Source organism: Cupressus sempervirens, chromosome 3 (assembly GCF_028749045.1).
Source record: "Cupressus sempervirens isolate cs-2001-9-10 chromosome 3, ASM2874904v1, whole genome shotgun sequence".
NCBI classification, from domain to species: Eukaryota; Viridiplantae; Streptophyta; class Pinopsida; order Cupressales; family Cupressaceae; genus Cupressus; species Cupressus sempervirens.
In genome coordinates, this window is record NC_143120.1 from 1,051,240,489 (window position 1) to 1,051,257,660 (window position 17,172).

General features: G+C 32.4%; 1 protein-coding gene across 5 annotated transcripts in view; it reads left to right on the forward strand.

Moving 5' to 3' along the window:
- LOC149570344 (coiled-coil protein (DUF572)) overlaps window positions 1–10,159 on the forward strand; it is a 60,388-nt gene extending 50,229 nt beyond the window's left edge. The window contains exons 7-8 of one of the 5 annotated variants that reach the window (XM_089822981.1): window positions 9,101–9,321; window positions 9,429–10,159. In XM_089822981.1, the coding sequence (XP_089679107.1) occupies window positions 9,101–9,315 (215 nt within the window). In that variant the 3' untranslated portion in view covers window positions 9,316–9,321; window positions 9,429–10,159. Of the gene's footprint in view, window positions 1–9,100 lie in introns of all 5 variants that reach the window. The other 4 variants (XM_089822983.1, XM_089822985.1, XM_089822984.1 and 1 more) reach the window with 4 other exon arrangements.
- Window positions 10,160–17,172: the final 7,013 nt, after the last annotated feature.

Here is a 17,172-nt window from a genome sequence, read left to right on the forward strand (position 1 = left end):
ACCAAGTCAATGTTGTCTTGGCAAAATGGGCAAGTAGACTCTGAATGTGAGAGATTGTGTACATTGCACCAAGAACTTCTTCCATATATGTTTTTCGGTTCCCTATTGATATCTTCTTTGAAAACAAGAAAATCTTCCTCCGAATTGACAAGGACCACTGGCTCATGAATTTGTGGAGAAGAAAATTTTCCTCTTAATGCCAAGTCCACTCTCAAGAGAAACACCAAACAATCCAACTCCTCATGATCTGTAGTACCATGTATCCTACACTTTCCTGATGCTGCAAGTTAAGACAAATCCCATGGAGGTAACCTTTTGTTCAAATCAAACCAAATGGGAAGAATGTCCACTTGCCTATTCATTGATAAACCTTTTTTTTTTTTTTTGGATTTTCACTTTAAAAGAGATCTCTCATCTCAAATCTAGCTTTGAAAGCTTATTCCTCGTCAATCTCTGCTTTGAATTTCCAAGTTGATCTAAGAATGAAAGTCATTCACACCCTCCTTCTAGTGCTAGATAATGTTGATGTCGAGTTTTGTACCACTACATAACATATAGCAATTAAACACTTGATATGGAATATCAAGTCCTCAATTCCTCTCTTGAAAAGTTAATACTTATGAAGACATAAGCAAGAACTCCAATGTTCCTTACACCTGTGGATACTAACTCAATATATCGATGTGATTTGCTGGTAATCACGTAGGCGGGCTTACATTATTCATTCGAAGATAACTTGGTGGTACTTTGCTTGCTTGACTTGTTTTATTCTTCTTGATCACTTTCACTTTCAACTACTCCTACCACTAAATGCTTATTGCTCTACTACTACTTCTATGGATGGAGAAATTAGGAAATGCATGGGGATCTAACTAAATGAAAGCTTGCTAGCGGCACTACCTCCATTGGTGCGATGATTCTAAGGGATACTCTTAAGATTTTCACATTGACACCTATCTTCCAACCCAACTTGAAGTACAAGCGGAAAGATGATATTGAGAGCTATAGTATTTGGGTGCCAAGGCATAGGCAAGCAAATGTAGTGGAGTCGTCATTTTTTTCTATCTTTCAACATAATTGCTTGCAATTATTTGAAAAAGCTCTTGTGGATCTTGCTCCTTGTCATTTATAATTTTCTTGATCTTCTCAAGCATTGAGTCTATGCTATCATAGATCTCTCCAAAGAAAGGCCTATCCATGTTAGTGTACCTAAGCATGCTCATAATGGGCTCAGTGAACTTAAGGAGATATTCCACATGTTCTCGGCATGAGTCATCCAATACTCTTTGCTTTATTTTGTATGCCCTATCACTATTCCTATGTTTCCATACATCTCAATTGTGCCTGATTAACATACTTTGTAGTGCCTCTTTCACTTGCACAAGTTGTCTCATGACAATTATATTTGATGCAAAATGGGTCTCAGCAATCCATGACATAAATTAGAGCAAACAAACAAACAAACTATTAGATACATATTTTAGAAAAGCATATACATTGCACAAGCAAACTGTCAAATATCAAAAGTTAAATTACTAATTTGATTTCAAGTTCATCTACCTTCAGTACCTCCATTTTGAGTAGGTTTTGAAAAGGGATTGAGTCATGTGGTGGTTTGTGACAAACGTTAAAGGACAACCTGTTTACATACAAGCATCTTCCCACCTTAATGTCAACAATTTTCCAACTCTTGTTTCGAAAAGTAGTTTCTAGCAGTCCCTTTCTTTTGTGTGTAAGAGGTACAGTTTTAGTTTCAGTGTCTGCTGCGGTACTAAAAAAGGGGTGGTCTTGTACCATAACATTTGGGGGGTTGCATTCTCTTTGCTCTTTTCTTACTTTTATTGCTACTGAGTTCGGTCGCCCTACGTCCTCTCTCTTTTGTTGCCTCATGTTTTTGAATATATTTTAGCACGGTATCATTTGGTATTGGTGCACCTTTTTGTTAGGGTATTTTTTGACTCCTCTTCAAGATTATCCACACAAATGACCTACCACACGACAATGAGAACTATTTCTTTCTACACCACAACCCTTACATCTCCAATGGAATGCACCACCTCCTCAAAGGGGTTTTATAATATTCACAAACTTCCATAGAGGAGAATCTGAGTGGGGTTCTATTCTTTGTTCGGTATTGCCTATTGATGAAGAGGTAGATGCCATTGCGGTTCCTTTTCCTATGGGAAGAAACTGTATACATGTTCATTTTATAATTTATATCCAAGAAAATGAAAAATTCTGGAAAAAATGGAAAGATCTTATGAAGAATGAAAGAAAATAGAAAAATAAAAACCTAGAACAAAAACAAAAGCAAATGGAACAAGAAGTTACCTTTTCCAACCATTGTAAGCTTGCAAATGTGTAGGACTTAGACACAAACACTTGAAGAACACCCACAAATCAATCTTCGGACTCCTTGCATAACTGAACTCTTGCTCAACCACCTATTTGCTCTTGCTTAAGATAAAATAACCACTTTGGAAACAAAAAATGATGATTAGAGGGCTCGAAAAACATATCATAACAAACTTTTAGGGTTGTGGATGCCAAAAAACTCATTAAATTTCGCAAACAAAACACTTTATAGGCATCCACGGGGCCCAGAAATGACTTGGTTTGAATGTGGTTCAATGATCAACGGCATGGTCTGCCCGGGTTCGAAACTTGTTTATAACCAGTTTGAACCAGCATTTTAAATATGGCACCCTGCCTGGGCCAGACATTGAACCAGACCTGTTCTTCGAACCAGTTCAAACTTCTGCTGGTGTAGGGGGTGCAGATACTAGCATTGTAACTTAGCCTTTAACCTGAATTTTGTGAGACGGAAAAGATCAGCACTCTCCCTGTTGAAAAAGCATTCAGAGTCCATCAAATCATGACTGCCTCATTGACTGTAAGAGTTTAATGAAGGTATCTGCAAAGTTTGAACTACTGCTGCACATCACACTGTAGCACCTCCACATTAATTATGATTTCACCAATTCAACAGAATCAAATTTGAACTGGGCTCTGATACCATATAGATGCAATCTACTCTATTTCAGATTTCCTTGAATGTAGATGACTTTTAAATCAGACCTCTGTTATTACTGATCTCTGTCATATGGTTTGCAGAATATGAACAGTATAAATATTGGTCTTGATGCTATTAAATGTATGTGAATCTGATCCAAAATAAATACTGAATTCTGAAGATGATCGCAGAAGTCTATATGGAACAGAGCATATGTTGATTTCTATGTCCTTTGGATCAACTAGGTATTGGTATAAATATAAATGAAGAGGGGCAAGTGTTGGTTGGATGTGCCTCCTGCACAAATCTAGATGGAGCAGAGCATTTGTTGATATCTATGCCCTTTGGATTGACTAGGTATTGGTATAAATATAAATGAAGAGGGCAAGTGTTGGTTGGATGTGGAGACATGTCCAACCAATAGATGCCTTTTCATTTGGCAACGATCTGCACAGATTACTAATCAGTGTTTGTGTATAGTTTATTTAACACAGCTCTAAACAAGTTGCCAATCTTGCAAGGTTATTTTCAGACATAAGTCTATGCATAGTTGATCATCATCATGACTCGATGATATTAAGTTTGACATGAAAACAGCAAGCAATCTGCTTCAGCAGATCACATATATACTTGAAACAGATATAGAGGATGCACTTAAACTGATCTGCAATATATATATATATACAAATAAAATAATTTGTATATGTGTACACATGTTATTTGCAGATTGAATTTTATCATCCAGTTTATCTGAACACAGCTATTTTTTCAATATTGAGAATGGGATGAATTGACCAGCTCGGGGTGTTCTTTTTCGAAAGCATTATAAATTTGGAAATGATCATTGAAACTACTATTATATAGTGGAAACTAATGGATAAAACTAACATGAGAACATGAGACCAGCAAGAGGCACCTCCCACTCAGCTGTATCATTTGTTTTTGATGCAAAAGTATCTGAGGTTCTTGGCAAACTTGCATCGTTGGTTCGTTTTTTGATCTTGTTCTTGTTTACCTATCTTGATGATTGTGTCTTGTTTGATCTTGTGTTCCAGCTTGTTTGATCGTACTGACTAAATGAGGATTTATTTTGGATTGTTCTCCTATTATCATGTGTCATTTAGTTTCCATATCAATGAGCATTCTTTGTTTTTTTCTTGGGTAGTGTGTTCGTGAAGCATAGTGTTCGCCGGTGGCTGTCTTCACAGATTGTTGAGTTTTCACTGCTCTGAATGATCATTGGTTTCCCGTGAAATAATGTGTGATTCTTGTATGTGGTTGTTCGAGATTCCTCGTGACGACCCTTGGAACATGTGTGGACCTATATCTATGATCGCAACTTCTTATGTGTTCGTGGTCCTGACCATTGATCCTATGTTGGGGTTCAACCTGTGAGTACACATTTCCTAATCATCGAGAAGTGTGGATCTTCTAGGCCAACTTGTGTGTCAAAGTGAATAAATATGAAATATCCTGGATGAATATTCACCCAATTTTTCTTACCAATAAAATTTCAGAATGCAAGCAGATAGCTCATACATTAAATTATCAGATTAAAACAACAAATGCTCATATCGAAGACTTTAAAAATTGCTACGGCATTATGATCTACAGCAATACAATGTCATAACCAAAAATCCATACAAATTCCTCAGAAATATGTTAATGCTTTATACATCAGCAATGTAGGAACTGACATCAAGTTTAATCTAAGACTAGTGTAACATGGGGACTCGCACCCCCTCCCAAGCCTCGAAGTACCTGTCCTCGAGATGTCCCCGCGCCGGGTGCTTGAGTACCCAAGTACCCCCACCTCCGCCATTCCGCAACCATGCTGCTGCTGGGATGGGTACCTAAATTTTTAGTTGAATTTTGATTTTTGAATGTTACTATTGGGTGTGTATTATCTTACTATGTTGAATGTTCAAGAGTTCTAGCTCATGTTGCAATTTTGCTATGTTCAATTATTGTAATTTTCTATGTTCTACTATAATGTCATTTCATAAATAGCATTTCAAGTTCTACGTGTGTACTATACAACACCCCTCCTTGCCTCATCCTCCCCTTGCCACTATCCCCCTACCGTCCCCTAGCCGTCCCGAAAATGAGGCCCATTTTCCCCATGTCTCGGAAACACATCCCGGCGTCTTGCCATCCCGCCATACCCCAGTATTGGGGTGACACTATATTGGAAATTGGAAATAAACATTAAAATGCACCTGTAGTCTGAAATGTGAATTCTGATGTGAATCCACCATGAACTAAATCAAGGCTACGTCCAATCCACCTAGAAAATGGCCTAAAGGTTTACGTCCCCAGGTCTGAAAGGGAAGTAGATTTCTCCAAGAAAAACTCAAATTCTCCAAACAAATAATAATCCCAGCATACTCTAAAATGAACCCCTCGTCCTTCTTTTATGCTCAAACAACGACTCTTTTGTTTCCTTCTCCTCTCCCAAGAAGGGGACATTACAAAATATGTATTAACTTTGATTTATCTAGAGTATGGGGTAGTAAAGGAACTTAGAAGGCAAAGCTTTAGATCAAGCTCTCGTGTGCATAGTGACTACTTAGCTGATTTGTACCCGTTGTAAGGGTGCAACTGGGTAGGCCTCGTTGCCCGACATATTGCAAGCTACTTGTCATTAAATCAGAAACTTATGAATTGAATTCTATCATTTCATTCTTCCTTGTGTTACTCTTGCTGTTTGGTTGGACATCTCCATTGGGGATTCTCCATCCTAGAGTTGTGTCAGTTTTGATACCTGATTTTGGGAGCTGCCTATCACAAAAGCCCTTGAAGCAAGTGTCACCACATATTCAGTACTTGCTGGACCTGGCTACCATGGGAAGCACCATCAAACTTTAGCATGCTTCCCCTATTTGGAACTTCGTATTTTTTTTGTCTTCTAATAATCTTAGGGATTATTGTTGATGTTTTGTAGCTTTACTCGGATAAATTACATCAAGATATATATATATAACTAAGAGCTTAATTATGATAATGAACAGACATGTCCCATGAAGGGACATGTCTATTCTCCAATTCTCTTATAAAATATAAGGGGAAGCTGCAGTTGAAAAACACATCCAAAATTCTTGGCAGTGCTTAGTACATTTGTAGCAATCCTGGAAAAACATGATATTAGAGCCAGGCAGCAAATGCAGGAAGCAAGAATCAACATGATTTAATATCCAATTTAAGAGAATGAAAATAATCTTCTATATCATTAAATGTATAAACAATTGTAAAAATATAAAGTTTTTAAAATTCAGTGATATTGAATGATTTTCAAATGTTACTGATATTCTATGAGCCGTAAATTTCCTAGTTGACATATGTATGCTAGAAACTGTGAGCATTCAATGATAGAAAGGTTTAGTTGAGAAAATGTCAGTATTGGAGAATACAGACGTATTCTGGAGATTATTTATTTCCGGTAAATATTGGACCATCGAAATAAAACTTGTAATCTTAACACCTGAACAAGGGTTCCATTGGTGGCACAATTTATCTTCAAGCCAAAATTTTGAGCGATAATATTACAGCATGATGGTAACTTAAACAGTGATAAATAGAGCAGTGAATGTTTTTTATACATAATTAATATTTGAATTTATCAGTTATTTATTGATAAGGTGCAACCAAAAATAATTGACAACTGAGCGATGGGCCCACCTAATTATATGAAGGGTGTGAAATTGGTGACGTTTGGGAGTAAGGAAAGGGGTCAAACCCATAAATAAAGAAAACACCGATTCTCAATAATTGCTGGTTAAAAACAATCAGAGGAAAGAGACTGCAAGTTCCAAGTATGGGACGGGTCATGTGAATGAGAAGACTGAAAAATAAAATATAGACCCCATCACGTGAGTGCATAGAGAGAAACACCAATACCTTATTGGAAAAGCAGACCCATATAACCACAGTTAAGCCTAGTCACACATCATGTGGCATGCAAACCCAAAAGATACATTAGGCCAGCATTGACATATAAGAAAAAAAATCCCGTGCAAGCATTTATGATAATTACGCCATCCAATAATAATAAAGGAGCTTGATTGTACCTGAAAGTGTTCAAGACATAACATTAGTCCAAGTGGTCCCAAGATGGGAATGTCACAATAAAAGCATAATAATATAGGGAGGTAAAAGCATGGGTCATTGACCTCTTAAGAAAAGTAATGATATATTAAGGTAAGGACTTTGATACCAACCCTCCAAGGTAAGTAATGGTATATTAATTAAAGTTTTCTTTTCACATTCTTATGAAATAGATTACATAAGCTTGTTATACCATTAATATAGTAGCATATAGATGGTTATCTATATATATATATATATTTAAGGATGATATTTTTATCCGATTAATGAGATTTGATAAATTTGACATTACTAAATTGATGTGCAGATCAATATTTATCATCCTTGAGTATTTTATCTAATCAAATTTAGTCTCTTATTTCTATTTGTACTATAAGAGTTATTTGTCTTGATCTTTCTTTTCAAGAATGTTAGTGCAGGATGAGGGAGATTAAGATTCAAAGGGAGTTTGACATTTCATTAGAGGCAACCTTGAAAGAGAGTGAGTATGACACTTCTTTGAAGATAAAGGAGGATCGATATCAAATTCAGAGGGAGTTTGAAACTCCATTTGAAGCATCATTCGATGAGGAGCTTAAATGATTGATATTCAGAGATAGTTCGAAAATTCGTATGTGTGACTATATGACTTTAATGGGCCTACCCCCTGTTTACATCATGAGGAGTGATGACTTCCAAATGATGTCACTTGTATTCATAGAAGTTATTGAAAGGTGATGATCTGACAATAACTTTCTTTTCTATTATGATGGATATCTTACGATATCTCTGCAGATCATGATAGATTATACCTTGCATGGTGGATGTTTATACAGTACACATTATGAGAATGTGTGTGCACATGCCTTATAAACATTTTTTAGTACATGGCGAATGTAATGCAAATTGATTTTCTAGAGCCCATTACACGAGTATTTGGTGAACATCATGCAACTTGTGTTCAGGAGACCATTACACTCATAGTACTTGGTGAATATCTTGTATCTCAACATTCTGAAAGCCATTACTCAAAGAGTATTTGGTGAATATCATATTTGTTATTCTAGAGACCAATATGTGATATCAAATTGGTGAATATCATGTGTTGTTATTTTGCAGACCTATTCTGCAAACCATTTCCTTATTGAGTACATGGTGAATATCAAGTGTTGATATTCTAGAGACCATTACTCATAATTTTGGTGAATATTATATGTTGATATTTTGAAGGCCAATTCTCTTGATATCATAATGTTGAATATTTTCTGATCAAAGACATTCTTATATTACATTTGAGGTAATATATGGTCATGTTTATCCTCCCTAGCTAAGGAGTGTTGATGTTTTATAGCTTTACTCGTATAACTAAGAGCTTAATTATGATAATGAGAGACATGTCCCTTCATGGGACATGTCTAGTCTCTCACTCCCTTATAAATATAAGGAGAAGCTGCAGTTGGAAACAACATACCAAAATACTTGGCAATGCTTAGTACATTTGCAGCGATCCTGGAAAAACAACAATTACAAACCCTTGAATTGGAAAACAGCCATTTTCTATTTATTAAATTATTATTATTATTATCAATATTTTCTGTCAATTTTGACTTGTTTGGTCTTGCCCTATAGAGACCATTTTCACTTTTCTATTTTGTTTTTATTCTTGCATAAAATTATTGCTACTCTTAATTGCTTTTTGGTTGTTCATTGGAAATGCTGCTTTCTAATGTGGTTATGCTTTATTATTTTTCCAGTGATGTTATCAATCAAAAGTAATATCACCGTTAAATACAGTAGCTTAAGTCAGATTGAAAAATGTATATTGCCCATCAGTACTGTAACTTCAAGTTTGGAAACTGCTTTTAGTCGTTTTGACTTATATAGATTTAAATTCTGCACTGTAATATATTAATATATTTGAGAATACTGTTATTACTGCTTGCCTGTGTTTTAGGTCAGCCATGCTTTGCTTCTGACTCAACTTTCTTGACTAAAAATTATCAGGAGATGGCAATGGTGGTGGTACTTCAAAAGCTGGATTTGCATTTAAGTCCGTTTCTGTAGCCTTCTCTATAAAGAAGAGGAACACAGATAATTCAAATGAAGCTAAAAAAAAGGTAATGGAAAAGTCCGAGTTGAATTGCGAAACTCAAGACAATACTGCAAATACATGCTTGTCCTCTCTTTCTGCAGCTTATGGTAGTGACTCAAGTGAATGAAATGAGGTATATTTGTATATTGGCACAATGAAATCTCTTTTTGGCTCCAGTGCATCATATTGTTCATTTATAGACCTGGAAATTATACTCATTTTCTTGGATTGTGCAAACAGACAAACATTACCAACAAAAAATGAATTACAGGAAATCTTTCTGAAGTTGATTATATTTGTCCATCATATTGGTAAAACTTTTTAGATGGTTTTGCATTTATAATCCGAGGAAAAAGGTATCAGCCTCATGCAAGTTTGACCATTATAACATGCATTCATTTATTTAAATTGGGATGTCTCAAAGTTTGGACTGTAATGATTTTGTAAGTTGATTAAAGCTCACTTAAAAGTATGCACTGTAAGTTACAGTTAAGAGGAGCGGATGGAGATAATCTCAACTGATACTGCTTGGTTAACAAGCTTCCATGCTTAAACATTTGAATAAATTATGGAGTAATTTGGCAATGACAACAGCCTCAGCCACAGCCACAATCATAGCCTCAATTTCTTTCATGAATTAAGGTGGATTTCATCAACAGCTATCAATTATATTATCATGTTCAAAGATGAGTTATCTTGATATTCATTGGTAATTCATGCGGGATTAAGAAATTTGATGCTAATGAATATTTTGATTGTAATCTTCTGTTGAGGAATCCAGTGCTCCCACATGTGAAATATGAAAGAGGGAAGCTGTGAATATTGGCTACAGATAGGTTTTAAGGCATTGAACAAAGTTTATTATTTGAATTATTCACTTTCATGGAAGTATGTTTTCTTTTGCTGTGTAAGCATAACCAAGAACAGATTTGAATAAGACTTCTGTGATAAGTATATTTTCTTTTACAGAATATGTGTGTATGATACAATGTTTTCGATGATGCATTGCCCTTTTGGGTGTATATAGTTTCTTAATTTGTTGATCTCTGTCTCAGAAATATAAAAATCTCGTCTTTAGTTTCCTTTCTATTTCAGCTCTATAATCGTTGAAAGCAATGCCTTGCTCTCAGGACTGTATTTTAAGACATCAGTATTGATTAAGTTTTACCAATTACTTCGTAAATAATTGATCTATTTTCATTATCAGATTTCCATAATCCATTGAAATGTATGAACTATTTCTGCATTTGATTGTGTATGTTTTTTTAGCTTCGACGTTTCAAATTGGACTCCGTGATCCATCATCAAGATGAGAGAATGTAAGAATCACAGAGTGTGATCCTGATGACGGATCACGGAGAGTAATCCGAAACGTCGAGGCTAAAAAAACATACACAATCAAATCCAGAAATAGTTCATACATTATCTATTTCCGTTTTTTCTTAGTTGTACAAATCAATTGCTATTATCAGCTTTATGATAATACATGTGATATTTTGTGAAAGTATGCGCTGTTCAGGTTTATATTCAATTATCTTCTATTGGATAAGGGTGAAGATGGGTTTTTGAAAGGGTTTAAACGTTTTTACAATCAAAAGAAGCAGAAACAACAGATTGATTCCATCAAAGTTTAAATAAGACAAGAACCCAAGAGAAACACAAGCCAATAATCCAGAAGCTAAGAAGACAAATTTGAGAGCAACAACTACATTCCCCTCCTTGATGAACTGCAAGTGATCAGTCACAAAATCTTGATCAGACATCTCAATGTCAATCAACTTACAATGCCTCAGACTTTGGGTTTGTGTTCTTGGGCCAACGTGCGTAAATCCATCCTGTGGCCTTTATAAAGAAGAGTGCAGAAAATTCAAAGGGAGTTGGAAATTCCGATTTCAAATGGTGAAACCAACAGTAGTTCCCTAAATATGTGTTTGTCCTCTCTTTGTGCAGCTTACAGCAGTAAGTTGAATGAAAGGAGGCATAGTTGAAGAGCACACAACAAATATTAAGAGGGGGTGGGGGTGGATCATTATTTGAAACTTTTAAATCTTTTAAAAACTCATGAAATCTTTTATGATAAATTAAACGATTAAGTGACCTTTTATTGAATTCTTGACTTTTGGCAAAACAGTGTTATAATTTAAAGAAATAGACTTCACTTTGACCTTCAGCTATTTGGAGAGCAATTTGTACCCAAAAATATTGTCAATCAATTTAGTGATTTTCTTGTTAGGTAAGTTCTAGCTGATGAGTTTTTGTGGGCATCATCTCATTGGAACCAAGCTAGATTCGGATTCCTTTGTTGAGATTCTTGGACACTTTTCCAAAGTTTCCATTTTCTTCTCACTTTCAGTGATTTCTTAGTTGGGTGAGGTAGGGATCTTATATCTTTCATGTTAGTTCGTTATTTGATTTGAGGTAAAATTACTTTTTAGTCTTTGGGATGTTAATTAGTTTTCCCCCATATGTTAATTTTATTCTTTTACCTGATTGGGCTTGTATCAGAAAAAAATGAATTTGAATGGTTTTTGTAAGGGTATGTTCAAATCTTTGTAATTTTGCGAAGGCAAAGTTTATGGTTTTTTTCGTTATTGGGCATATTTGCAGCAGAATGGCATTCTTAGATTTTAAAGCTTTTTCCATGGCTTCAATTGCAGTTTTGACCATGGATATGGTTTCAGTTCAATTTGTGATTTCTAAGAATCAAGAATTTCCTCATTTAAATATAGATTATTTTATAAAATGAGACTATCAATATATGAAATTTCTATTCCATGAGTATTTGTGGTCATTTTCTTGGTTTTCAAGCCACTTAGTATATTTCACACATCTATTCTTATTTTGTATTTTATTTTATACTTTCTTTGTTGGCTTTTGTGTGATCTCTTGAGAGTTGGGGTTGAGATCACACTCTCAACATCTTGAGTTATACCACACCCAATGAAGTGCTCCTCAACCCATAAGTGAGCTGAAAATTTCTGTTTCATGGCCTGTCTTGATATACATTGCTTGTATTGTTGTTGACTTGCCATGTGTATGAGACCATGTGTCATGTGGATGTATGGTGTTGAGATTACATCTATACATGTGTTTGAGTTGTGCTTTTATGTCAAGGTAACAAAACTCTAGCAATTGCACTGTAGGGTGCAATAGGCATGTTGAGAAATATGTTGAGATTACATCTATACATGTATTTGAGTTGTGCTTTGATGTCAAGGTAACACAACTCCAACAATTGCACCATAGGGTGCAATAGGCATGTCGAAGAAATATTGAAGGTCACTTAGGGTACAAAAGTAGGCTTATTTTTTGTGTACAATCATACAACTCAAATTGTATACACAACTCTAACAGTAACCTAGATCCTAACCTTAAACTTAATCCCAACCCTAACCATAATACTAACCATGATCTAACCCCTTATCGCAACCACAATTGTCACCTACAACCTTATTCACAACCTTTAATCTAACCCTATCATAACTCAAACATATAACTCTAGTCCTAAACAAGTTAGTAATCCAAACTCTAAACCTAATCTTAATCCTAACTCTGATCATGGGATTATGGTTAGAGAGAGGAATATAAAGGGATAGATTCATAGATATATAGGAAGTATAGGTTCATGTAGACTAAACATTATCTTTTTTAATACGAAGGTTCATATTAGAGTGTGGAAACCCAATAAAGGCACAAAGTCTATAGGCACATCAATCCAGTTAGGGCCACCACAAAGTAGTTTAGCCACCTAGTAAGAACCATGAACCTATAGAGACCTCTTTGGTTGAGGCCCTAAGACTTCCATTCTACCAAATTTGTTCAAGATATGATCCTAACCTCATCTCTTATGATGTTAGAGACTTGCACTCACCAAGACTTAGTCCTTGGTTAACTAATAAACCAAGGGTCCATTGACAAAAAATGTATCTTGAAATACTTATTTAAATATTTATAAAAGTAATAATAATAATAAATAAATCTTAAGTGTGTGTTAGTTTTGTTTTTTTAACAATTGAAATCATATTGACAATAAATAGTAATAAAATATATTTAGCCATATTTTTTTGTATTAAAATCTGAATTATATAATTAATTACTTAGATAGGATTGCTATTTTTTTGGTATAGTATATAAAAAAAAAATCCTTTCATACAAATAATAGTAACTTTTTCAAGACGTACAAAATCAAATCCAAACTTTCCAAGATAAGTGGTGTCAAACACTAGAATTTGTGGTGCCCCACATACTCCAATCAAAGACAAATATTGTTGAAGTAAATACATTTTAGAACCTAAAAATAAATGCAATGTCGGGTATTCTAAATCTAACACATAGGGAGTGTTTTTTATTGTTTGGTGTGAGGAAAAGTCGGTCACATTCTCCTGTAGTTGTTAGACTTATCTTGTAGTTGTTAGACTTATGAGTAGCCATGAGAATGATTTTATTGATTTTAGAGATTTTTTTTAATGAAATTTTGAATATTAAAAAAAGTAAAAAGAAAAATTGGTTGGAAAATTGTCTGATCAGTAAATTGTGAATCTTTCTCATTAATAAATTTTGAACCGATTTTTATTTCTTTCTACTTTTAATTCTTATTTTATTTATTAATTAATTTAATTAGCTATCATCTACATTGTTAACTATTACTTTTTTCATATTTATTTAACTTAAAAATTATAACTATAAAATAATAAGATGTCTTACATTATTTAAACATTTCTACTTATTTAGCTTAATTGGCTATTATCTCTATTGTTAACTCTTACTTTTAAATATATTTATTTAATTTAATTAGTTATTATTGGTTGTTTATTTTTTTCAAAATAATATTATTTTATTTTAAGCAGAAATTATTTATGACTTAATTTATTGAAATGAAATCTTGTTTAATTTTTAATTTATCTCTAATTTTAACTTCTTTTTTTTCCTATTTATTTTGAAACTAAATATGTTGTTATCTCCACTTTTAACTCACATTCTTCTTACTTTTATTTAACTTTTTATTTTTAAAATTAATTGAAATTTTAGTTTTTAAATTATGTTAATTTTTTTTTTTTAATTAGTTTAGTTAATAGGATATTGGGGGGAGAGTTGTTATTTTTTAAATCTATTTTTATATCTTTCATATTAATTTAGTTGTTAGTTTTATTTTAGTTTATTTTATTTAGTTTATTAAAAGAATGAAATTTTATTTTAGTTTATTTTATTTAGTTTTATTTTCAGTTTATTATAATTTAGTTTTTAGTTTTATTTTAGTTTATTTTTACTATTCACTTTATATGTGTTATTTTTTAGATGATAATTTATAAATATATGATAAATTAAATCATAATATTTATTTAGTTTATTAAAAGAATGAAATTTTATTTTACTTAAATAAAAATTAATTTTAATTTAATTTATGCATATTAAATTACAGTTTTAAAAAATATTAGTAAAAACCTATTGACTAATCGTTGCAAAGCACAAAAGCTTGGAATTGCTAGTTTTAATAAAATGAAGATGTAAAATCATACGTAAGTAAAAAGAGAGATTTTTTTATGAAGACATGTAGCTTATTAAAAGAATAGTTTGTCCACTAATGTAGGAAAATAATGTAGTTTTTCTTTATTTATTTAAATTTAAGTCAAAATTACATGTGAACAATTCTAGTTCATTATTTTGACTTATACAGATAAATCAAATTTTAAAAATGACTTGAAAACTAATTGGAAGGAGTGCCACAAATGAAATTTAAATCAAATTTAATTAATGTATTAAAAGGACTATCGCTAATTGGAAACTTCTGTATATTTTGAATTACATTTGGTGATTTATTTCAAGATGTGCAAATTATAGATTTATTTCACATATCTTGAGAGATAGTGTTACCGTCTCAAGATGAGATTAAACACTACAATAGTCAAATTCAGGACTTGATTAATCTTTATATTTACACGTGTGATCACATATCTCTTTCTGGGTAAATTAATACCCTCCTGTATTTTGTAATGTAATGAGGAAGCAAGGTTTTCTCACATGCCTAATCACCTATCTCTTTTTGGGTAAATTAATACCCTCCTGTATTTTGTAATGTAACGAGGAAGCAAGGTTTTCTTACTAGTTCTTTCCCTATGGAATTTTTGAACTAGTTATTATAAATAAAATATTTAATGGCACCGTCCATTTTTGCGATTTAAAATAAAAAATAAAAAATGACTTCTTGTCTTCCATTTGTTTATGATTACTCAATTACTTTAATATCACATCCTATAATTAGATTATAGATTTGTTCTATAATTAAATCATGTCCTTAACTTCATTGGTTTGAGTAGTTAAATATTGTTTTCAAGAGAAGTGTAGATTGTGCCTTCATCTTGAAGACTTCATAAACATAGTTTCAAAATTGATTAGTATTATATAAGAAATAAAATTATATATATATATATATATATATATATATATATATATATATATTTTTTTTAAACTTTAAATATAATTTTCAGTATATTTTAAATATGATTACTAATATATTGATATTTTTGTTAAAATTACATGTTAATATTTTATATTATTTTTAAAAAAAAGTATAAAGTACTAGGTATTTATTGTTTTAAAATTATATCAATATTTTAAAATTTAATATTGAACAAGTTTTAATATTAAATTAATTTTTTTTATATTTTTGAAAAAATTATACATAAATTTGAAATATATTTATACAATTAAAAATTCAATCAAGATAAGAAATTTCATATTCTAAACAATTTTTTAATTGTTGGAGAAAGTTTCAAGGTTGAGTTTGATTTACAATATTAAATCTAAAAATAAGTAATTAATTTTTTGTCAGTTAGAAGAGGTAATGTGATAAAAGTGTACCCTAATAAGCATTTATTACATTCTTATCCCTATTTTTCTATTGTCTTATATAAGGTAGGGACTAATAATAAATGACCAACTATATTTACCAAGAATAAGAATTTAATAAGCCCTTTTCTTCACTTGGAAGGGGTCATTACAAGGAATGTGGCATGTAGATGTATGAGCTATCTTCATCATCGACACGTTCATTAAACAAGAGATGCAATGTGTCAAAGTTTGTGCCAATGGTCTAATTTTAGATTTGGTGAAATTGGTATGATTGTAAATAAAATAGATTTATATTGTATATATAAATCTAAAATAAATTTAGAAATATATTTTTAAAATTAAATAATAAAACTAATATGGAAAATAAAAATTAATGTAAAATGTAAAAGTGAAATGAAATATTTTTTAATAATAAAATTACTAAATATTTATACTTGACAAACTTTAATTTTTTTTTTTAGGTATATGGTGTGATAGTTGAATGACATGGGTTAATGTAAGGGGTGATAATGCTCAACTAAAAATAAACAAAAAAGAATAATGTCCACTTAAAGGATGTTTGAATGAATTAAAAGTAATAAAGAATTTAATTTCGATTTGATTTGCAATGCATTTTTATTTCTAACATTTTGAATCCCACTCTATGAACCATCACAAAAGGAAGATGACAAAAGAAAAGTCTAATTTTATTTTAAAATTTTCCACTTGAAATCTAATTTGTAAACATTTGATATAAACATCGTTATGTATTTGTTGAAATTTTGTTAGCTTTGGTAGGATAAACTTATGAAGTTCATATATATATAAAGTGGCTGTAATAAAAAGTGAAGCAATCAAGCACCAACCGCCCACAGGTAAGAAGCAACATTAACCCTATAAGATTTTCCCTTGAATCCCAGTTTGTGAGATCCAGAGAACATGTCAAAAGGAAGAGAAGGCTTCCTTGAATGTTTACCTTTAGCTATAGACCATCCATCTTCAACCTTGGCTGCCTCGGCCTGCCAAGCCAACAAATCTTTAGACCCAACAGAAGCAGAGCTAGCTCCAACAGAAATAACTTTTGCAACACCACTAGAGGCAACAATCACCCTAGAGGGGCTAACAACAACTAAATACACACAAGTATCCACAACCG